Consider the following 24924-nt stretch of genomic DNA (forward strand, 5'->3'; position numbering starts at 1 on the left):
CTAAACTCTGTAGGGCTGTGGACCTTCCGGAACCAAGTTTGACACCTGTGGCATAGACTGAAAAAACGAAATGCTACTGTATATTGTAGTGTTGACTATAGTGAACTGATAAACTGTTATAGTGTAGTATACTTTTATATAGTATAGGACTATTCACCTTATTCCGCCCCGCCCACTTTTAATACTTCGCGCTTCCGCATTTTGTCATCCGACTTCCGCTAAACTGACACGGCACATCCGGTAGCTATTTCAGTAGTTAGAAGATTGTTTATAGTTAGCCAAAACTTTATCAAAATGACAAATAACGTTAATACCGTAAATGTTTTAAATTGGGAGCACGGAGAAAACTTCGTACGACTATCAGTTCGTCTCATATTGTCTCATTCATCGTCATTGTTAACGTGGCCAGAGGTAACGTCCTATGGGAATATTTAACTACGTCCTGTCAGAAGGAGTTGATGGAGCAGCAATAAAAAATTATTTGTAAATAATAAGGAATGAGAATATTTAGGGTTAAGGATAGGAGATTAGGTAATTGGTTAAATATGAACGATTAAATAAGTTGTATAAAATCAGTTGTAAGAAGTGTTTGATGTTTTCAGGAAGCTAGAGAGACACCTTCTACTGACCTTCATGTAGATACATTTCACCATTTAAATTTCATAAGTAATAAACCAAGATGGTATTCATTTGCAAACGTGACGTGACTTATTCCTTCTAACTAGAAGACTTGATTCATTTAAGTTTTAAGGGGAATCTACAGAGCTCACATTATATTGTTTTCTAATAAATGACTGACAGGTAAAATCTGCTCACACTGTAAAGGTTTATACAAATAACTATTCATAACAGGTAAAATCTGGTCACATTGTAAAGGTTTATTAAAAAAAAACTTCATAACAGGTAACATCTGCTCACACTGTAAAGGTTTATACAAATAACTATTCATAACAGGTAACATCTGGGCACATTGTAAAGGTTTATTAAAAAACAACTTCATAACAGGTAAAATCTGCTCACACTGTAAAGGTTTATACAAATAACTATTCATAACTAGGGATGGGAACCGAGAACCGGTTCTTCTTCAGAACCGGTGCCCAGTGAATCGATTCCTTGGAACCGTTAGTATGCCTGCTTAACGATTCCGCTTATCGGTTCCGCTCGTTCAAATGTGACACGACGTCACACACGTGCTGCGTTGTTTTGGTTCAGAACGTAGCAAACACCATGAGCAAACATGGCATCGAGGCAGAAGCGCTCTGACCGCGTCCTAACTACATGCGACGCGACGGCGCGACACGCGATAAAAAGTATAATTTTCCATGTTAATCAAAGTTTAACCAGCCGCGACACGCGACGATTCTATTTGAAACGGATCCTATTTTACTGCGACGTCGCGCTGGAACAACAATCTCAAAGTGTGGCAATGATAATATCAGGTACTATTTTTGTGCTTTATTTAATGTTAAAAGCGTGTATAAAGTGACTGAATATCATTTAGTGCTCCCAGCTTTGTAGCTGTAAAAACAACAATGGATAAGTCACATCAGATCTTGAAATTAAACAAATGGAAACAAAAACGTTCAAAATGTGAAGAAAACCCGTGTATTATTTGACAAAGATTGTTTTAGTAACTCAATAGCCTAATCCAAATGAGCACTGTTAATATTCCAAAAGACACAAGCTCTTCCTAAACTGTTTTCAGTCTGTGTTTTTAGTTTTTATGGCACATAAATGGCAGTTTTATTTATTTTTTTGTCCGGACCAATGAATGTGAAAATTGTCAATTTCCTAATCCTAAGGCACTCTTCTTGATAATCTTTCAAGGCACACACTAGTGTGCCATGGCATACTGGTTGAGAAACACTGCCCTAGGCTATAGGTCCCTGGACTTTAATACTTTGAGAAGTAGCTCACCTACTTTTAGGTTTGTTCTGAGGTTGCTACACATAATTTGTGTATACTCTGTGCTGTGTCTTCTGATCAGATATTAAAGCGAGTTAATACAAACAAATTTGTACTTATTCCCTCACCCAATAAGAATCGATAAGAGAATCGATAAGGAATCGGATCGATAAGCAATATCGATAATGGAATCGGAATCGTTAAATTCTTATCAATTCCCATCCCTATTCATAACAGGTAACATCTGGGCACATTGTAAAGGTTTATAAAAATAACTATTCATAACAGGTAACATCTGGGCACATTGTAAAGGTTTATTAAAAAACAACTTCATAACAGGTAAAATCTGCTCACACTGTAAAGGTTTATACAAATAACTATTCATAACAGGTAACATCTGGTCACATTGTAAAGGTTTATTAAAAAAAAACTTCATAACAGGTAACATCTGCTCACACTGTAAAGGTTTATACAAATAACTATTCATAACAGGTAACATCTGGTCACATTGTAAAGGTTTATTAAAAAAAACTTCATAACAGGTAACATCTGCTCACACTGTAAAGGTTTATACAAATAACTATTCATAACAGGTAACATCTGGGCACATTGTAAAGGTTTATTAAAAAACAACTTCATAACAGGTAAAATCTGCTCACACTGTAAAGGTTTATACAAATAACTATTCATAACAGGTAACATCTGGGCACATTGTAAAGGTTTATAAAAATAACTATTCATAACAGGTAACATCTGCTCACACTGTAAAGGTTTATAAAAATAACTATTCATAACAGGTAACATCTGCTCACACTGTAAAGGTTTATAAAAATAACTATTCATAACAGGTAACATCTGTTTTACAAGATTCACAAGGAGGACAAGTTTCCCCTTCCTTTCATAGAGGAGATTGGTAATGGTGAAGCCTGTCTGCCATTACTTCATCGCCTGGACGAGGTTATTAAGTGCACGATATTGAAGAAAAATGTGATAACTCATTAAACAATGCGATATTCGATACGATAATGCTTAAAGTATATAAAATTAACTTAAATTAGATTTAAAATTATATAACCTACATATGTGTTTCACATTCTTTTTGTAACAAGAAAACATCCCTTCAACTTGTGAAAGTGAACATCAGTGTTTTACTGTATATAAGATGTGTTATTTTAACATCAGTGTAAACCACGGGGTTCAGGTTATCCTACATTAGGTCTATTTAACAACAGAAACTGAATAATCAAATGTAAAAGTAAAACACTGCTTAGTTTTTCACTGTATGAATTATATAAACTGATTAAAGCTTATTAAAGCAAAAAAAAATTATGCATATTGCGATATATACATTTGTGATATTTTGATATATTGTGCTCTACATGTTGTGTTTGGAAACTGCTCTCTGAAACACTTCTCCGTGATGTCAAGCCAACGCGAAATCACCTTGCTTACAATGGACTGAGAAACACCAAACCTTTCAGCAAGATAAATTAATAAATTAAAGGGTTAGTTCACCCAAAAATGAAAATTATGTCAGTAATTACTCACCCTCATGTTGTTCCAGCCCCGTAAGACCGTTCATCTTCGGAACACAAATAAAGAAAAAAATAATAATAATAAAAAAAATGGAGGAGTGAGACAGCTCTCAGTTTAATCAAAAATATCTTAATTTGTGTTCCGAAGATGAACGAAGGTCTTACGGGGTTGGAACAACATGAGGGAGAGTAATTACTGACAGAGTTTTCATTTTTGGGTGAACTAACCCTTTAAGACGCAGCTTCATCAGAGTCATCAGGAGCTGATACCAAGTGTGTAGCTGAAAGCTGTTGGTGTATGAATTGGTAAGGTGCTCAGCAACTGAGTGGAATGCATCAATGCCGACCCTGTGTAGAGCTGACAAAGGTGGTCGTTTCTCAGCAGAGTTGAGATTTGGAGCGTAGTTGTGGTCAGAGACAGATGGATCCTCCCATTGTGTTTCTGCATCACAGGTCTGGGGCATGTGGCTGTGATCCTCCTCACAGTTGTCCACTGCAACACTGACGCTCATCGATGATCTATGGAAATAATAGAACCATAAACATTTTTACATTAGTACTTAAAATAGATTTAAATAGTACTTTTAAATTAGATTTAAATTAGTACTTAAAATGTAGATTTAAATTAGTACTTAAAATGAGAATTAATTAATTTATGATGGCACTCATACTTAGAACAGTGTGAAAAAGAGAGATGCATTAAAAACGAGACAGTATACACAATCTCCTCACTCTATGTAGGTCAATATCAATATCTGAATAAGAGATGTAGCTAGCTGGCCTCCTTACAGGAATAATGTGAGCTATTGTAAGACCGTAATGTACCATAATATATTGTACTATCGTGAATAATCATTCATTCTTTATTTCAGACCCTTAGGTCGACATATCACAAAGTAAACGAAATATAAGAAATATGACATATAGGTGGCCAATGGTAATCATGCAAGATTCGTTGTATTTTGTGAACGGCTCGTTACTAATCTTAAATGTATTCATAGAACGGACTTCATCTAACGTTAGGCTAAAAAGCACATAGATAGGTAAGTTAGGAAACAACAGTTAGGTAAGTTAGCTTACCTGAATCTGACAACCTGTTCAGCACCCGTCGGGACTTCTTTACCAGAACATCGTAGCCGAGCCTTTACTCGGGGTAAGGGTGTTCGTTCGTCAGTCTGCTCCCCGTCCATAAAATGGTACTAACACACATGGTACTAACACACAGCGCTTGGGTGAGCACTTCAAGTTTAGCGCCTTCCGCCATTGCCTCAGGTGCTCCTCGTGTAAATCGTAAAGTACACCACAACATTCCGATCGCTTTAGCCTACATTGTGTTCGTAACACCGTTGGTTAAATTGTTCTATCCTCTTAATCCAATTGTTATGTCAGCCCTTAACTGAGCATATAATACTTAACATATTTTACCGTTACAACTATAGAATTACGCTAGAAACTAGCGTAGGTCCTTTCAGCCGGAAGTTGAAGTCCCGCTTAGCCGGAAGTAAGATGACAAAATGAGCGTAATGGCGTCGCCTTTGTTGTCATGGAAAATAAGGTGAATAGAATAGCACTTCCGCCGTCCGTCATGGCGTTCAGAATTCGCGTGACTAAAGCGTGACGTCACGTGCAAAGGGTCTATACATATTAAAGGTATCGCCTTAGTTTTTCATTTCATAACTCCTGACACAAATTAAGACATAACTGTCACTATGAGTTTCTCAGAATACAATAGTGGTCAAACACTGAAACTTGAGTATTATATCTTTTTAATTATGTATAGTTTGTCAAGGTATAACATTAAATCTGATAGTAATTTTGAATTAAATAAATAAAAAACGCTTCAGTGCGCGGGCGCACTGGCAACGGTTAACAGGTTTTAAGGTGATGGGCATTCAGGATTGCTGTCATTCAAGAAGTTATTATTGACCACATCTCCCACCCCATTGAGGCAGTGAGCTACAAAATACCAGAAGAAAATGGCACTTATCCTGGAGTTCATATGAAAACTTTTTATAGAGCATGTTGTTGTGTTACTGTTTATATAATTGAAAATAATGAAACATATTATAAGGTATAGTTGAGCAGACAAGCTAACATGATATGCAATTGGAGTCCACTGGAAACAGAAGTCTTAGCATTTTATTCATGAATTTGAAAGAATTAGGGATGGCAGCTGATAATTTAACGAACGTAAAATACTGTACAATTGTTTTTCAACCTCAGCCTGGTCTGCATGATACTTTGTAGTTCAATTTCCTTTATTTAATTTCTTGTGTAGCTAAAAACATAATTATTTTTCTTCATATCCAACTTTCCTGTGCAGAAATCCTGAACGAAGGTCGAAAAGGCTGAGATGAAGGAAACCAAACGTCTACACATTCCTCCAAGACTGCTGAAGTTCCTGTATGAACAACTGAAAACCCATGTAAAGTTTAAGCTTTTGTCAAATCTCTTAATGGACCTTTAACTGAACATACCGAAGAAGGAAAGTTTTTCACGCAAGTTGTTCACTCCAAAATGAAAATAATGTCATTAATTACTCACCCTCCTGATGTTCCAAATTAATTACTCACCCTCCTGATGTTCCAAACCTGCAAGACTTTAGTTCATCTTCAGAACAAAAATGAAGATCTTTTTAATGAAATCTGAGAGCTTTCTCTTCCTCTGTTGACAGCTTACGCAACTACCACTTTCAAGCTCCAGAAAGGTGGAAATTACTTCATAGATTTGAGGTTAAACCACTGGAGTCACATGGATTACATTTATGTCTGTATACCTTTCTGAACCTTGAAATTTACGCTAGTTGCGTAAGATGCCAATGGAGGGACAGAAATCTCTCAGATTTCCACAAAAAGATCTTAATTTTTGTTCTGAAGACGAATGGAAGTCTTGTGGGGTGTGGAACAACATGAGCGTGAGTAATTAATGACAATTAAACATTTTGGGTGAACTAACCCTTTAAGGAATATGGTGTTCTCTTACAGAAAAATGACGTCAACACTAACAATTCACTCTACTATTGACTGTCTAAAGCTATTTTTAATGATAAAAGCAGCAGACCTGTATTCGTATTCCATTTGTTTTTGTTTGTTTCTTTCTGTATTGTATTTGTATTGTATTGCATTTGAAAATGTTTTGAATCTTGACTTTCACAGTTTATGAAGATTTTTTCAAAGAATTTTGTGAGCTATTTGGTGCAACACCAATATTGTGCAAGTACCTTCTCATGTTTTCTTTTTTTAATTCTGTCTCTTGTTTGTTTAATGTCTAAAAACTTATTCCACAATACAAGCACTTTTTAATGGTGCTTTGTACATGGTTTCATTTGTCATATATCTTTACCCACTGAATGTATTTAAGAATGTTTACATGAAAATTTGTACAAAAATAAACCATGTTCAATTTGTATATATGGTTCTTGAATTATTTGCCACCAAAATATATGCTATAAAATTTCTATAAATGTAGAAATTTCCGTATAAGGATTATCCGTTAATAGTACAGAAAATGTAATGTTAATATACAGAATTTTCCGTTTCAGAGGTGAAGGAACTGTCTGTAATTTAACGTGGTATTATATTTCAACTGTATATTAAAAAAATGGTGCTTCTTATGTTGTCCTTCCCCTTGTTGACGATACTCTGTCAACCAATCAATGTCCTGCAGTGAGTCTAGCTCCACCCTTTAGTACCGTACCACTGTGTACTGGTACCCCAAAGGAAGGGTACCGGAAAAATTGTACGGTACGGTACATTTTGGTATCATTCACAACTTTTGACAGTGGAAACAGAAATAATTGCGTACCGTACCGTAACGCTCAGTGGAAACGAGCCATAACTTTAAACAGAACGAGTACATCTTTCTTGAAGTGCACATTGTAGATCATAACAGAAATTAGCACAGCCAAAACTGATGAATGATTGAAACCTCTTCCAGCAGCGGTCGGGACGAGTAGAGCGCAGTCTGGACGGTTTAGAAGTTGCAGATGTCCTGATCAGGCCAGTGTGCACATGATGATGGACAGGAGTCATAGTCCCATACTCCATTTCAATGAAGTCATTCAACTGTGCTCTCAGAGTTACAGTTATATTCATAAAGAGCCTTCGAGACCCACCAGGTGTAATCCACGTTTAGAGAGTTGGGTCACTCTCCCACTCTTTACTGTAGATACAACTGTATATTTATGACACTTTGACACACTGATCACTCGAATATACAGCTACAAATGATCTCACTAAAAACCCGTCAGTCATGAATGATCACGTCTGATTGCTGATCTCTGATTGGCTGAATCAGATCTGCAGTGGGCCGGTGTATTTACACATCATGATGACTGATTTTATGGACTACATGCACACTTGAGTTTTGTTTATTAACCAATTAGTCTATAAAATGTAGGTGTTTGAAAACCGCCAAACCAATTTTTACCAGAACAATCAAACTCAAAACTGCCCAAATCTGGCAGCACTGGCTTCATGTCATTACTGTTCCCTTTCGAAAGCTACAATCGATGCTGCGCTGCTCAGCGCATTGGGAACATATTTTATCGTGACCAGCTGTGAATAGTGTGTATAACACGTCGATGGAATTGACCCGGAGGTAATATAGCCTCGGTCGGTGACGTCATCGGCGCGCCCCCGCGACACGAGGCTATAAATAGATGAGCCACAGGTGCATCGTCAGGTCTTTTGTCTTCAGACCATTACTGTGCAGTGTGTGCGTTGAAACTCTCTCTACCTTCGTTCTGATACAGATCTGTTGCTAGGAGTTAGTTTACTACAGGCAGTGTGCAGAATTTTCATCTCTCTCATTTCAAAAATCTTTTTCTCTCTCGCTACATCATAGAGTTTAAAAAGTAAAAAAAGAAGTGAAATGAGTCAACAAAGCAATAAGCGCTGTGTTCCTCCATGCTCCCGCCCCATGTCTGAGCTGGATACACACGATTATTGCTTTGTTTGTTTGGGGGAAGAGCACGCGGTACTAGCGATAGAGAAGGGCGGGTGCGAGCATTGTGATCAGCTCACAGTTAAGATGCTCCGCTCCCGTCTGAACTATTTCCAGTCCGCACCCGCATTACCATCGTGGGGCTCTCGTATGGATCTGCATGACGAGCAAGAGACGGGTCCGTCCCTTTGGCTTGCTGCGTCACCAGATCCTAACATCCCTTCCCGTGATCTCGAAGCGCGCTCCGGTGCTTCTTCGGTTCACGAGGGGGATGATATATCTCTTGGTTCGTCAGATCATAACGAGCAGCCAGCCTCTGAGCATTCCTCCCGTGAAAAAAGATCTGTCGAGGAATTGCTAGAGGTGGTGACTCGCGCGGTGGCCAGGTTACAGCTTGACTGGCCACGCGACCAAGAGACCCCCAAACCCAGTAAGCTTGAGGATAGGTTTCTGTCCGGTGGCAGGGGGGAGAGAACATTACATCAGTCTCTCCCCTTTTTCGAGGACCTCCATGACGAGCTGTCTAAGTCATGGAGTAAACCATATACTTCTCGCGTTTTTGTGCCCTCGACGTCGACTTTTTCGACTATCGTGGGTGCGAAGGCGCGAGGGTATACGGAGATGCCTCGGGTTGAAGAGACGCTCGCGGGCTATCTCTCACCCGAATCGGCATCTTCGATAAAGAAACCTACCCTCCCCACTAAACCCTGTCGTATAACATCATCATTAGTGGGGAAAGCTTATCAAGCTGCAGGTCAGGCTGGTGCTGCGCTGCACACTATGGCAGTGTTACAGGCGTACCAGGCTGACCTGTTGAAGGATTTGAGTGTGGGCAGTACGATCGACGAGGAAGCGTTCACAGAGCTTCGTCGTGCCACAGATCTGTCTCTCCGTGCGACCAAGCAGACGGCCCGTGCCATCGGCCGTTCTATGTCTGCTTTAGTCAGCACGGAGAGGCATCTGTGGCTTAATCTGACAGGGATTAAGGAAAAGGATCGTTTGTTTCTTATTGACTCTCCCGTATCTCCATCTGGGCTGTTTGGTGACGCGGTTAACACCGTTGTCACACGCTTTAACGAAGTCAAGAAACACGAGGAAGCGTTCGTGCAGTTTCTTCCTCGCCGCACTCAAGGGGAGGGGCCGTCTGCCACCCAGCCCCGCCCCGGTCCTTCAAAAGTCAGGGAGGTGAAAAAGCAGAGCGTGGCGAGTCGCGCTCCCCCTCAGAGAGACTGGAGGCAGACTCGCCAGGCTCAGCAACCTCCCAAGCCAGACCTCAGGACTATCATCAATAGAAAGAGGAAGTCCTGATGGTCTGGCGCCCAATCTAGTGGGGGTAGTCCCCCGCGGGATGGGGCGCGCTCAAAATCTATTCGTCCCTTCCCGCTACCCTCACAAAACCTCTCCATCCCCGCCACCTCTCGTGCTTCGGGGGGCAGCGGTTTCCAGCGAAATATTAGATGTTCCGTTGTTTCCGGCTGTCATTCCGGACACGGAACATCTAATATCCCCTCAAAAGGAAGTATTAAAATTAATACCACTCTCAGAAAGTCTGGCAGCGTGGGAACTTCTGCCGGGCGTTTCTGCGTGGGTATTAAGCACAGTACAGTTAGGATACAGAATCCAATTTATTCGTCGTCCTCCGCGTTTCAACGGCGTGATTTTCACTACCGTGAAACCGGAGCAGATGCATGTACTGTCGCAAGAGCTGCAAACTCTTCTGAGCAAAGAGGCCATAGAACGTGTTCCTCTTCCAGAGAGGGAGTCAGGTTATTACAGCAGATACTTCCTGGTGCCCAAAAAGGATGGGGGGTTGCGTCCAATCTTAGATCTTCGAGGCTTAAACCGCACAGTCAAAGCACTCAAGTTCAAGATGTTAACCGTCAAGACGGTCGTGTCGCAAATACAACATCACGATTGGTTCGTCACGATCGATCTGAAGGACGCATATTTTCACATAGAAATATTGCCACAACACAGGAAATTCCTGAGGTTCGCTTTCGGGGGCGAAGCGTACCAATTTCGGGTTCTTCCATTCGGTCTAGCACTGTCACCCCGCACATACACAAAATGCATGGATGCAGCACTGGCTCCATTACGACTTCAGGGCATTCGCATTTTGAATTACATAGACGATTGGTTAATACTGGCACAATCACGAGAGATGGCGCTCCAACACAGAGACATCGTGTTAGCTCATCTAGTTTCTCTAGGGCTGAAACTCAACACCAAGAAAAGTGTTCTTTCTCCTGCTCAGAGAACAAATTATCTCGGGATCGTTTGGGATTCGGTTACGATGCGGGCACAAATGTCTCCCGCTCGAATCGAGACCATTCGGCAGACCATGACCAAAGTCAAGCTAGGCCAAGATCGTACTGTTCGACAGTATCAAAGAATGTTAGGTCTCATGGCATCAGCCTCCACGGTGATTCCTCTGGGGCTGTTGCACATGAGACCGTTTCAGTTGTGGCTAAAAGCCAGAGGTTTTCATCCAAGAGCCAATCCTCAAAGGCTAATAAAAGTGACGCGCCGCGGGCTTCGTACACTATCTCTGTGGCTCAGACCCCGGTTCCTCGCCTTGGGTCCCACATTAGGGGCGCTGTGTCGTCGCAAACTGCTAACGACGGACGCCTCCCTGACGGGCTGGGGAGCGGTCTTGGATGGCCGTCCAGCTCAAGGGGAATGGGAGGGTCATCAGCTCGATTGGCACATCAATTGCCTCGAGCTGATGGCCATATTTCTGGCTCTGAAATATTTTCTCCATCAATTGAGGGGCTGTCATGTCCTAGTGCGGGTGGACAACACAGCAGCAGTCTCGTATATAAATCACCAGGGAGGTCTGCGCTCACGCAATCTGAATAGAATAGCGAGGCAGATTTTTCTCTGGGCCCAGGGCAAGTTCCTGTCACTCAGGGCAGTATACATCCCAGGGCATTTGAATGTGGGAGCAGATCTATTGTCCAGACAGACACTACCGACGGGGGAGTGGAAGCTCCACCCAGAAGTAGTGAAACAGATTTGGACCAAATTTTACGAAGCGGAGGTGGACCTCTTCGCCTCACAACAGACAGCGCAATGTCCCCTTTACTTCTCTCTGAGTCACCCGGCTCCTCTGGGTCTGGATGCGATGGCGCACACATGGCCCAAAATGCGCCTGTATGCGTTTCCTCCAGTTTCTCTGCTCCCGGGAGTTTTAGCCAGAGTTCGCCAACAAGGGTCTTGCCTCTTGCTGATAGCGCCACGTTGGCCGAACAGAGTGTGGTTCTCGGAGATAATAGCTCTCCTCGACGGCTCGCCGTGGGCGATTCCGGAGAGGAGGAACCTTCTGTCTCAGGCGGAGGGCACGATATTCCATCCCAGGCCCGACCTGTGGAATCTTTATGTTTGGCCCCTGATGGGAACCAATTGAGAGACACTGGGCTTTCATCGGATGTTATTGAGACCATTCTGAGTGCTAGGGCTTCCTCTACTAGAAGAAGTTATGCTATTAAATGGGGTGTTTTTGAAAGGTGGTGCGTTGAACACAATGTAGATCCAGTTAACTGCCAGATTGCTTCAGTGCTGGACTTCATGCAAGAGAAATTATCAACAGGCACATGTCCTGCCACTCTTAAGGTTTACGTGGCCGCTCTTTCGGCTTGCCACGCCTTAGTTGACGGGGCGCCACTTGGGAGACACCCTCTGCTCTCACGCTTCCTTCGGGGAGCCAGGCGACTGAGGCCTCCAGTAAGAACCAAGGTCCCTTCATGGGATTTAGCTATAGTTCTTGAGGGTCTGGTTGACACCCCCTTTGAACCAATAGAATCAGCGTCTGATAAACTTCTGACTCTAAAAATGTTTTTTCTGATGGCAATAACTTCCTTGAAGAGAATTGGGGATATGCAGGCTCTGTCTATCTCGCCATCCTGCTTAGACTTTGCCCCAGGTATGGTGAAAGTGATTTTGCATCCACATCCTGATTACCTGCCTAAGGTTCCATTTTCGGCTGTACATCCTGTCATTCTTGAGGCTTTCTGCTCCCCGCCGTTCTCAACGCCGGAGCAGGAGAGATCTCATAGGCTGTGTCCAGTCCGTGCTCTTCAGGCTTACGTCCACCGCACTAGCCAGTGGCGTAAGTCAGAGCAACTCTTCGTCTGTTATGGGGGCAGCAACAGAGGAGGAGCTGCTACCAAGCAGACTATGTCTCATTGGGTCAGGGATGCTATCGCTCTTGCTTATGAGGTGCGTGGGCAAACTTCGCCTATAGGTCTTAGAGCTCACTCCACCAGGGGGGTCGCCTCTTCTAGTGCTCTGGCAAGGGGGGCCCCTTTGCAACATGTTTGTGATGCGGCAGGTTGGTCCTCTCCGCACACATTCATAAGATTTTATAGTTTGGATGTTCATTCCACTCCGGGCTCTCATGTCCTTGAGTCAACATCGCAAGCTAATGTCTAGGCCTTCTTACGTTCTTGTGAAACACACCTGCACAACCGTGGGAGTCCAGACATGTTCAAGCACGGCGGCGTGGGTATTCTCGTTCCCAATGCGCTGAGCAGCGCAGCATCGATTGTAGCTTTCGAAAGGGAACGTCTCCGGTTACTTATTGTAACCTTGTTCCCTGAGAAAGCGGAACGAGATGCTGCGCTACTTTGCCGTGCTGAAGATGTCCCGGGACTGCTCTTCAGACAAAATATCCTGACGATGCAGCTGTGGCTCATCTACTTATAGCCTCGTGTCGCGGGGGCGCGCCGATGACGTCACCGACCGAGGCTATATTACCTCCGGGTCAATTCCATCGACGTGTTATACACACTATTCACAGCTGGTCACGATAAAATATGTTCCCAATGCGCTGAGCAGCGCAGCATCTCGTTCCGCTTTCTCAGGGAACAAGGTTACAATAAGTAACCGGAGACGTTTCCAAATGTCACTGGTTCGTCACTAGGGGGCGATGATCTCTGTGAACCCATGAACCACTGTCTATTTCATTTTACCTGATCTCAGATCAGTTTTTTAAATATTAATATTTATTGACACATTTTTATAATAAAAAAGGAGTTGTAGTTAAAAGTGTCTAATTGGTCTGATTACCAAGCTCTCCATAAAACAAACTAAACAAGCCCTTCAATTTAATAAACTAACACATATTATAAAGACATTTCATATTTACTGGTATTAGATGATTTGGTAATTGCATTGAATAGATTAGACTTTAAATAAAAGCATTTGCATTTGGTGTGTAAAAGGTGTTTTTATGCTGAGTTTCCGCTGTTCTCAGAGCCGCCTTAACCTAATGTTAGGCCCCGGGGCTGAGAGGTTTTGAAGGCCCCCCATCCCCTCGATTTATAGAGTCTCATTTTAAAAAAAGTGTAATATCTAGGTAATCTACATCACAGAATGCATTAGTTTCTTTCGAGACCTACAACAGTGAGTTTTTTTAAATATTGTTTTCAATTTTAATATTGTTATTAACATATCACTGAGCACATAAACACAAGACACAACAAGACACTTTATTTAACAACCACACACAGCAACTAAATTTCAACTTTATGCAAATGAGAAGCGATTTTCGCGAGCGACAACCAATAGGAAAGAAGCCTTTCAGTGGAGCTCAGCTCCCGTCACCGTCTCGAGTGCAGTGCAGGCAAGACAAAAGAGTTCGAGGGCGATTTCACTGTTTTAAATGATTTGACTGTAACTAACCACAAACATGGATAGGCTATAATAAAATGATGCATGGAAAAGAAACTGTCGACAGTCTCAGTGAGTTTATGCTGGATTTAGTGCGTAAATCATTTTGTTTACAAATTAGATGCTTTGCAGTTGTTATATAGCCTACATGTTAAAGATTTTATTTTGGATGTGTTCATTGTGATTATATTGGCTGGGTTTATAAAAGTTTATAAAATTGAAAGGATAATTGCTTGGTGCATTTGGAAACAAAGCTTGTCTATTTCTAAATGTAATCGCGTGCATCTGTCCGTGTGTTGAAAAAAAACTTAGATTAAACACACTGGCAACAGACACACCCAACAGCGAGACGTTAGCGGCACTGAGCGGACTTTTGCCTCATTCGCGCCGCGGGACCTCTAGACGCGCGTAAACGCGTCTTTGCATTGACTTAACATTGAAACCACTCGCGCGGCGTCGCGCCAGACGCTCTATTCGCGTTTGGTATAAACGCACCATAACAATAACATAACAATAACATAAAGCGACAGCACTACCAACGTCCACAAGCGACATACAGCGACAAAATCTGACAAGTTAAAACAATATGACCTTTTCAGCTCATCATAAACCTGAACATGGGAGGCCCCTGAACTTGGGAGGCCCCTGGGCTTCAGCCCAGGTAAGCCCGTGCATTAATGCGGGCTTGGCTGTTCTGACCAGCGTGTGGCGTTTCCAGAGCTTCAATACAGTGAATCATTATGCAAATCAATCGGTTCAATGGTTTCTAAAAGCTTTGTTTCTCCATCACTAGAGCAACATGATTTTGGTTCACTCTTGAGTTGATAACAGCAGGCCAGATAGCAAACTTTGCCTGGCCCACCTCCACTTCTGGCTGGGTCCCCGGCCCAAAACTGGCCCAACACACTGAACATGGACACACAGAGCTTCCTCTGGCCCAGATGTGGCCCACACCCTGTAAAGTGACTCTTATTGACTGATATGGCCCAGGTCTGGCCCAGGCACTGTAAGACAGATCTGGCTGAGAGTCGGCTGGGCAGAAACTGGCAGTGAAACACAAATTCAACCAAGAGTTTTTATTATAAAATTAACAAATACACTTTAATATAAACATGTATGAACAATGAACAAATACACTATGATATTAACATTTATTAACAACACACTGATTCTTGATTTGTGATCATGTATTAGTTATGATTTTCATAACATTTTCATATATATTTACACCATTGTCTATAAATGTAATGATTATGTAACAATTAGTGTCAGAAGTGCTTATTCTTTATTTTTTTTATGATGTTTTTATATGATAAAGTTTTTAATCCCCTATAAATGATCAGTTTGTCTGCGCTGCTTCACTAAAGCAGAAGTGAAAGTGTTCCAGTCCAGATCATGTAACCAATCAGAGAGTGAGACTGAAAACCCCATTTGCATTGTCAGGGTGGAGTGATTGTGATCCTCTCAGAATAGAGCAGCTCTGTCTCCAGAGACCATGTTCAAACCCCAAGAGCTTTATTTGACATTTACTGCTACATCAACCATCTGAAAAGCACCTGCATCTTCATCTGTTAGTTGAATGATGTTGTCAGACACAAAGTGAACTTGTTGAGAAGCTTTATTGAATGTTGCAGCAAACACAGCAGATTGAAAGATCACACACACACACACACACACACACACACACACACACTCACACTCTCTTTCAGTATTGAGTTGTAAATCACTACAGCTGCAGCACTAGACTCATGTGAATCCTGCCTGACACAGGACACTCAGATACGGCTCATCTTCAGGAGAGAAACATCAGCACTCAGAGCTCTTGTGGAACGAGACCTCATGAGGAGCTCCATCATGTGTTACTCTGCAGACGTACAGCTCTCCCTCTTCCCAGCGTGCTTTGCTGAGGGTCAGGACGCTACTGCGGCTGTAGCGGCCGTCCTGCTGGCTCTCTGCGCTGGTCAGAACCCCCTCGGTGACCTCTGACCCGTCCAGTGTCCAGCTCACCAGCGCCCCCTATGGAGAGTAAGAGCTGAGCAGGCAGAGCAGTGCGGCTGAGTCTCCAGAGATCTGCAGAGAAGAGGGCGGCAGCAGAGACACTGAGGGCTTCACTGTGGGACCAGCTGCAGGAGACAAACACAACACATTCACACACACACACACACACACACACACACACACACACACACACACACACACACACACACACACACACAAACTTTGTTTAAAGCTTTCATACATATTGCATTATAAAATAATTTTGATGCATTAATTATGCACTGCTATATACATTAAAATGCATGTATGATCTCATCAATAAGTGTAACAGCAGTTATAACACATATTATCTATTATCAGGTCGATCTGACTGCTTTAATTCCAGCAATTATTCACTCTGAACATAAATATCTTACATTTTGAGATATTCGCCTGAACTGAAAATGTAACTCAATTTCAAACAGAGTTAAAACACAATTGAATCATACAGAATGAACAAAACACTGAATTATAAGCACAACATGAGCAAAAGAGATTCAGTATCATTGACTGAACTACAGAAAGTAGCAACATTTACATTCTGATGTCAAATCTCTTTTTTCCATGTATGATTTCTACAATAAAAGATGAACTAAATATGAACTCAGTGTAGAAATAAATGAAGGAAAAACAAACCTGTAATAAACTGATTAAACTCATAGTGAGACACAGTGTGGAAATATGTTTAGAATTTTATTATTTTTTGTTGTTGAAAGGAATAATGCTATTCTTATAATAATATCATTGTTTTAGATTAAATAATTATACAAAAATATCAGTAACACTTTATTAAAAGCCTTTATACATAATGCATTATAAAAGTATTTTTAATGCATTAATTATATATTTTTTTACACATTATGATGCATGTATGATCTCATCAATAATTGTAACCAAAGTTTTAACACATTATAATATTATCTATTCATTGTTACACCTCCAAAAAAATAAAATACACTAAAACTCATGACAAACAACCAATTCTAGATGTAACAAGGAATTTGCAAATAGTATAAAACATTTTAACTTTGGTTACAGTTATTTATGAAAACATATATGACATTATAACATACGCTATTGATACCTTTATAATGCATTATACATAAAGACTTCAAGTAAAGTGTCACCACAATATCTAATAATCATTATTATTAATAAATGTTGTTCTTGTTTCCACTGTAAAACACTTTCTGAAATCTAAATTGTATTTTTTTTATTAGGTGATTAAATAGACAGACTTACCGATCACCAGTTTAGTTCCTCCACCGAAAGTCCACCACAGTGATACAATCTAATGAAACGCTCGTACAAAAACCTCTATTCCACTCGAGTGAACACACACTCCAGCAGAGAGAGAGAAACAACACTTCAACACACTGATATTAGAAGATCCTCAGCTCTTCTCAACACTCACTCATTCAGATTTGACTAAATGCTTTCTGATATAACACTGTTTAAAGAAATATATTTGATGAGCTGTGACCTCTGAGGTGACCTTTGACCTCTTTGATCATGGATGATGTTGTGGAGTTTCTCATAATGATGCTTCTGTTCTTCATATGCAGATCAATCATCATGATTCACAGAAAAACCTGCAGCTTCAGACTTCAATCTTCAGTGAAAATCTCTTCAAATAATCTGAGTTTATTGAATATTAGAGCCAAAGTCAATAGAAAGTGTCAACAATGAAAATATAAAAGGTATTTTGCATGTTCTCCACAGTCAAGCATGTTTTCATATTCAAGGTCTGTTCTAAAAGTATCTGGACTGGTTATGAATCTCCACACAAGATCATGAAACGTGAACAAGCTCTAATATGTCTCCATCTTTAACAGCCTGTTTCTTCTCCATTTGATGATTTCAGACACACATGAGGCTTCATGATAGATGGAGTGACACCATGAACTCTGATTAGAGATTCACAATCAGTCCTGATACTTTCTGAACAGACTCATGATTCATGATCTTACTTTAGTGATGGCGCTTCATCTAGTGGAAGTGTAGCAGTGATGATGGTCACATGACTGAATATGGACACAGAGATGGACGTTCATCTGCACATCCTCAGTGTCTCAGGAGTCACAATAAAAATACTAAATAAAGTCATGATTCTGTAACTCTAGTGTATATGAGTTTGTTATCAGCACAAGCTGTTGTAAATCCTGCCCACTTCTTTGCATTGTCAGCACATGCTTCAGTGCTCTGAGAGTGTTTATAGTGCTGTGAGTTTAACACTTCATGACTGAGAGCAGAACAGAACACACTCTTCATCATCACACAAGACTAAACTACAGCAATGAACACAATCAACATCTTCATCTGGACCATTGCACTGTTTATTCAAGGTTGGTGTAATACGTTTTTTATAATGATTATTAATTATCTTAAAATGTTAAATATACATCATTTTCATTTTTTTCCTGTTTTCTTTCAGAGTGTAGAGGACAGATCACTGTAACTCAGAGTCCATCAATACCAGCAGTTCAACCAGGAGAAGAAGTCAGAATAAACTGTAAAGCCAGCAGTGATGTGACTGGTGATTGGTTACAGTGGTACTTACAGAAACCTGAAGAAGCTCCTAAACTCCTCATATATGCAGCAACAGCCCGTTATACTGGAACTCCATCTAGATTCAGTGGCAGTGGATCTGGCAGTGATTTTACTCTGACTATCAGTGGAGTCCAGACTGAAGATACAGGAGATTATTACTGTCAGAGTTTACACTATATCAACAGTAAACATGTGTTCACACAGTGATAAAGAGTCGTACAAAAACCTCTGTCAGTCAGACGTCACAGTGACTGCACTGATACAGCTGAGAGAAACTGCAGCTGCTGATGGAGGATGTCATGAACTGCTCCGAGACACAAAGGTTAAGATCGAAACGCAGCTTTTATTCAAGGGGCAATCCAAAGAACAGGCAATAGGTCAAACACAGGCAGGCAGTCCATAAAAACAAACAAACAAAACAGGCAGGGGTCAAAAGAGTAATCCAGGGAACAGGGCAAGAAATCCAAAAAAAAATCAAGAGACATTAAACCAGGGAGAATGCTCAGAAATGCAGTGTGACACAAACAAAACTTCGCAGTGAGTGAATGAGTGAACATGGTATAAATAGGCTGAGACTAACAGGGTAATGAGACACAGGTGGGCCTCCATGGTCCAATCAAAAAAAATTCCTTTAAGGCAGCTATGGGGTTATGGGCAGGAACAGACACCGGCTCAGGAACAGACACCGGCTCAGGGACAGGAACAGACAGCTTGGCAGCGGCCATCTCTGCTGAGGGCTCAGGTTCAGGCGTGTCGGCGGCCCTCTCTGCTGAGGGCTCAGGTTCAGGCGTGTCGGCGGCCCTCTCTGCTGAGGGCTCAGGTTCAGGCGTGTCGGCGGCCCTCTCTGCTGAGGGCTCAGGTTCAGGCGTGTCGGCGGCCCTCTCTGCTGAGGGCTCAGGTTCAGGCGTGTCGGCGGCCCTCTCTGCTGAGGGCTCAGGTTCAGGCGTGTCGGCGGCCCTCTCTGCTGAGGGCTCAGGTTCAGGCGTGTCGGCGGCCCTCTCTGCTGAGGGCTCAGGTTCAGGCGTGTCGGCGGCCCTCTCTGCTGAGGGCTCAGGTTCAGGCGTGTCGGCGGCCCTCTCTGCTGAGGGCTCAGGTTCAGGCGTGTCGGCGGCCATCTTGTCCGGAGACACTGGCTCGGCGGCGGCCATCTTGTCCGGAGACACTGGCTCGGCAGGATTGACGTGAAGTAGGTCAGGCACAGCAGGACTGACGTGAAGTAGCTCAGGCACGGCAGGGCTGACGTGAAGTAGCTCAGGCCATCTTGTCCAGAGACACTGGCTCGGCGGCGGCCATCTTGTCTGGAGACACTGGCTCGGCGGTGGCCATCTTGTCCGGAGACACTGGCTCGGCGGCGGCCATCTTGTCTGGAGACACTGGCTCGGCGGCGGCCATCTTGTCCGGAGACACTGGCTCGGCGGCGGCCATTTTGTCTGGAGACACTGGCTCGGCGGCGGCCATCTTGTCCAGAGACACTGGCTCGGCAGGATTGACGTGAAGTAGGTCAGGCCATCTTGTCCGGAGACACTGGCTCGGCGGCATCACACAAGACTAAACTACAGCAATGAACACAATCAACATCTTCATCTGGACCATTTCACTGATCATTCAAGGTTTGTGTAATACAGTATCTTAAAATGTGAAATGTATATATTTATCATATACTGTATATTATCAAATATATAATTTTGTTTGACAATGTTTGTGTTTTCTCTCAGAGTGTAGAGGACAGATCACTGTAACTCAGAGTCCATCAATACCAGCAGTTCAACCAGGAGAAGAAGTCAGAATAAACTGTAAAACCAGCAGTGATGTGTATGTCAGTTTTTGTAGTCATTTATTAGCCTGGTACTCACAGAAACCTGGAGAAGCTCCTAAACTCCTCATGTATCAGACATCAACCCGTTATACTGGAACTCCATCTAGATTCAGTGGCAGTGGATCTGGCAGTGATTTTACTCTGACCATCAGTAGAGTCCAGACTGAAGATACAGGAGATCATTATGACCGCCACTAGCGTAGCTAGCGAAAGCGGTCATATAGGGATTGTCAAAGTTTTTTTTCCCGTCATCTACTGAATTTTTCGTCAACGATACCAGGGACACCGAAACACCGGGGAACATGAAATTTGGTGGGCATGTAGCCCCACTAGACTTTTACGGAAAAATTTCGTTTGGTCCCCGGGGGCCACTCCCCCCCCGCGCTGGGCCCCCCCAAACCCCAAAAATGCAGTTTTTCCTAAATAACTCCCTGAACCGTGGCACCGAGGATGAAGAAATTTTTATGGTATGTTGGTCTTAAGGGCCCACATCAACCTAGCCCATAATCACTCATTTGTGATTTGCACCCCTCCCATAAAAAATGAAAATGCAATATTATTCTGCTTTAATCGCCCCTATCTTCAGTTGAGATGTTCAGAACTGCACCATATTTCATGTGTATGATTAACTTGACATCCTCTGGGGGTATGCTAAGTTTCGTAGAATTTCATCCATGGGGGGGTATAATATATAATATAATGTGCACATTTAGTGACTGTACACTCATCGGCCTGTAGATGGTGGTGTTGAGCGAAGGGTTGCTGGTTTAGGATGATACTGTCACTAAGGTTGCCAACTGTCCCGAATTAGGCGGGACGTCCCGTATTTTGGGCCTAATTTATTTGTCCCGTGCGTGACCTCTCGTGTCCCGTTTTTTGACAAGCTGATAAACCACTGACTGATACAACAGCAACAGCAGCAGTGCTGACCACTTGAGAATGATCACAGACACCTGTCATCATCCAATCACAGCTTTTTTTAATCACTGTTTTGAGACAAATCATTGTTTGATTTGCGAACATCCTCTGCCGTCTGGGGGGTATTCCAGAAATCTTGGTTAACTTACCATTTGGTAAATCATAACCTCTGGGTTGATTTATCCCAAACCCGCATACCATGAGTATGTCGGTTCCAAAACACCTGAGAAGAGTTAGTTTAATCAACCTCCTATTGGTAACCCAGAGTTAATGCGCGCACACGGCGAGTACATAAAGACATTTTCAATGGATCGCCGATTTCAGGAGTCACCATGGAAACCCAGGGAGGAAAAAAAAGCGAGCTACATATTTCGGTGAAACTGAGTTGGAGGTTTTAATGCTTGCTTATGAAGACTATAAGCCCATTATAACAAAAAAAAAAAAAAGCAATACTGCTGCATCAGCAAAAGAAAGAGAGTTGGCTTGGTAAAAAATAACGGACTGAGTAAATGCATGAGTTTATAAAATTATAAATGGGCTATTTTCCCCTTTCATTGTGACGCAAAAAGTCTTTGGGGCATGTAGTAAAAATAGACAAGTATTTACTTGTTGGCCTCCATACATTTCTTAATATTACAGTAGTAATGCACATAATTGGCTAGTATGTTGGCTTCTTGTTTTATCAGGTGTAATCCTTCTGGAGCCAGAAGAAGTGTGAGCTAAGTCAAAATGAAACACAAAAACATTCTCCAGCAATGTAATTTAGTATTTAATGTAGCCTAATTTAGTTTTCTATACATAGCCAATAGAAAGAAGGCCGAGGCCCGTAAAACAGGTGGGGGTCCACCTCCACCTTCCCTCACCCCAGCTGAGGAGCTGGCACTGTCCCTTAATAAAGGGCGACCTGTGGTCGATGGGATTCCAGGGGCAGTTCATCGGACTCAGCAACCAAGACAAGTGGCTTAGTAAAATGTAGGTGTACCATATTAATACTTATGATTTATTGATGTTTTCACTGTTTTTGTCAGTGTTTTAATAAAGAAAATCATCAACACTGTCACCATTTTAAAAAGGCATTTTGAATGCATTTTACAGTCATTGATTCACTTGTGCTGCAGTATGCATGCTGCTTTGACTGCATATGCTGTATACTGTAATCTTATTACTAGTACTCTTAGATGTTCCTAATGTCCTTCTTTATTAGTTGTATTTGTTTAAGAATATACATTGAGTATTGAATATGCATGATTATATTATTGGTTTAATTATCTTGCAGTTGCTGATGGCCACATTGTATTATTGGATCCTCCTGCAACACCACACTCTGTCACAGTTGTAAGTGATTATTGTCTTTAGGTTTCTGTTTGCTAGACCAAGCATTCCTTATTTTCACTGTAGGCTGAAGATGAAGAGACCACTTCTGCTGTGACAGAAACAGAAATTGTGGGGAGGCCCATAGAGGTATGATGTATAGAATGCATTCCCCCTTTTTTGCATAAGAGAATAAATAAATTGTCATTGTCATTTTACAGAATATGGCAGGAGATTGTAATACAGATGAGGGTCCATCTACCTCCACACAGAATCTTAGCAGTGTAAGAAATGTTCTGCAGTTCTCCTTCCTCATTTAAATATTTGGTCTGTGTTTGTATTACAGACTTTATCAGTCATGTTTAATTATTCTGTCTTTCTAGTTGCCTGCCAAAGAGCTGTATAAGGTCCACCTTCAAAAGCAAATCAGAAAAAGTGACATGGAGATGGACCTCATACAGCTTCAAATGGAGGAGAAAAGGCTTAACCTAAAAAAGGGCAGACTTGAATTGCTGGAGCACCAGCTTAAGGTGGGAAACAGAATGTGAACAGTAATCTGTCATTGGTTGATGAATGAAATCTAAATCAATAAATACAAATGTATTTTGTTACAGGAAATAAAGAAACAATGAACAACACTTGACTGTTAACTGGTTTTAATTAAAGTGATTTTGGCAAATCATGTCTCGTACCACCCTGCCATCTCTTTGGTCTACTGGGTTCACTGGAGGTTCCTCTTGGCCATCTTCAAGAGAAGGGGGAGGGGGGGGGGGGGGGGTGGGGTGGGGGGGGGGGGGGCCCGCTCACCTCTCAGTGTGGCAATGTTGTGAAGAACAACACAAGCAGCTGTGATGTCACATGCCCTTTCTGGGCTGACCCTGAGCCCACGCAGGCACTGAAACCTTGCCTTCAGGATGCCTATGCCACCTTGACCCGTGTTCTGCTGTGGGCCAGGTTGAATTGTGCCTGTGGTCCAGGCTCAGGTTCAGGGTAGGGTGTCATCATATAGGGCAGACAAGGGTACCCTCTGTCCCCCAGCAAGTAACCATTGAAGTGTCATATAAAGGTAGTAAAAGTGTATAATTGCATAAAAAAAAAAAAAAAAAAAAACATTGTGTAAGGCAAAACATACCCTGATGAAATTTGTGGCACAATGATGCCTCCCTAAACATTCTGGCATCATGTACAGACCCTGACCATTTGGCTTCAACATTAGGGGTTGCATCACATATTACCTAGTTAGTGGGGACCAGTAATGAGGGTGATTTAATGGTTTAAACACCCAAACATTTAGCACCCAAAAAATCTATTGTCATCTGCACATTGATGCTATGGATTGACTTCCTATTAACATAGTCTCCTTTATTGACTGAAGGAGCTTTAATGGGAATGTGGGTTCCATCAATGCACCTAATCACATTTGGGAACCCTGAAATTGAAAGTTATATAATTAGAAACATTTAAAATTATTGTGACTGTATACAGTATGAATAAATTAAGTAGTGCTATGTAACTAAAATGGTCTTTCATAGAATATCATAGAATGGACAAACCTGCCACTCGGTGGAATTCCTCTTTAATGACCCTCAGTGGTTTATGGCCAGGGAACTGCACGAAAGTGTGTAGGAACCGTTTGAGTGCAATGCATACTGTACGAACAGCCCTACACACAGTTGCCTTTCCCACATGCTCTGCATCGCCTATTGTATACAAAAAACTCCCCGTCGCAAAAAGTTAAATAAATGGAGTTAAATATTTAACTCCATTATCTTCGTTTAATAAATTAACGATATTCATTTGGATACGAAAACACATTGATACGTGGTTGTATCACCCTCATGGCGGAAAAGATTTCGTATTATCTGTGCTTCCACATCCACTGGATCGTCTTCAAAAGGGCACGCCATGCTCCGTCACCTCTCTGAAACAAACTAACCCTGGAACATAACCTGCTACCGAGTAGGTTATCTTCAGAGAGTAAGTTCCTATGGTTACATACATACCCAGAAAGTTACCTCCGTTTTTGGAACCGAAAGTTGAGGTTATCCACTAACTTACCCTTAAACTTACCCGGGTATGTCACATAACCTGCTTTCTGGAATACCCCCCTGGTCGCTTCCGCTTCAAGCCGGACTCGTCTCGCGCTAACGGTAATTTCCTTTCACTGTTCACGTTTTGATTTCGGCTAATCAATTTTGGCGAATACAAACAACGTGATTATTGTTCATAAGTCTAACA

The 24924-nt window shown here is 42.0% G+C and overlaps 1 protein-coding gene across 3 annotated transcripts; it reads left to right on the forward strand.

Moving 5' to 3' along the window:
• The first annotated feature begins 18264 nt into the window (after positions 1 to 18264).
• LOC311071145 (uncharacterized protein) lies at positions 18265 to 23384 on the forward strand. Of its 3 annotated transcripts, none has more exons than XM_084095365.1 (5): positions 18265 to 18436; positions 18526 to 20251; positions 20357 to 22347; positions 22652 to 23216; positions 23301 to 23384. In XM_084095365.1, the coding sequence occupies exon 2, from the start codon at positions 19284 to 19286 to the stop codon at positions 19824 to 19826; it is 543 nt and encodes a 180-aa protein (XP_083951491.1). In that variant the 5' UTR covers positions 18265 to 18436; positions 18526 to 19283; the 3' UTR covers positions 19827 to 20251; positions 20357 to 22347; positions 22652 to 23216; positions 23301 to 23384. The 3 variants fall into 3 exon arrangements, with proteins under 3 accessions (XP_083951491.1, XP_083951492.1, XP_083951490.1); XM_084095366.1 differs by having other exon boundaries at positions 22652 to 22970; positions 23070 to 23344; XM_084095364.1 differs by having other exon boundaries at positions 22652 to 23344.
• Positions 23385 to 24924: the final 1540 nt, after the last annotated feature.

The sequence above is a fragment of the Abramis brama genome (genome assembly GCF_963993115.1).
Source record: "Abramis brama genome assembly, chromosome: 20".
Lineage (NCBI taxonomy): Eukaryota > Metazoa > Chordata > Actinopteri > Cypriniformes > Leuciscidae > Abramis > Abramis brama.

Excerpts from the sequence above, each read along its gene's own strand:
- LOC311071145 (XM_084095365.1), top strand. The coding sequence starts at position 19,284 with ATGGGGTTATGGGCAGGAACAGACACCGGCTCAGGAACAGACACCGGC.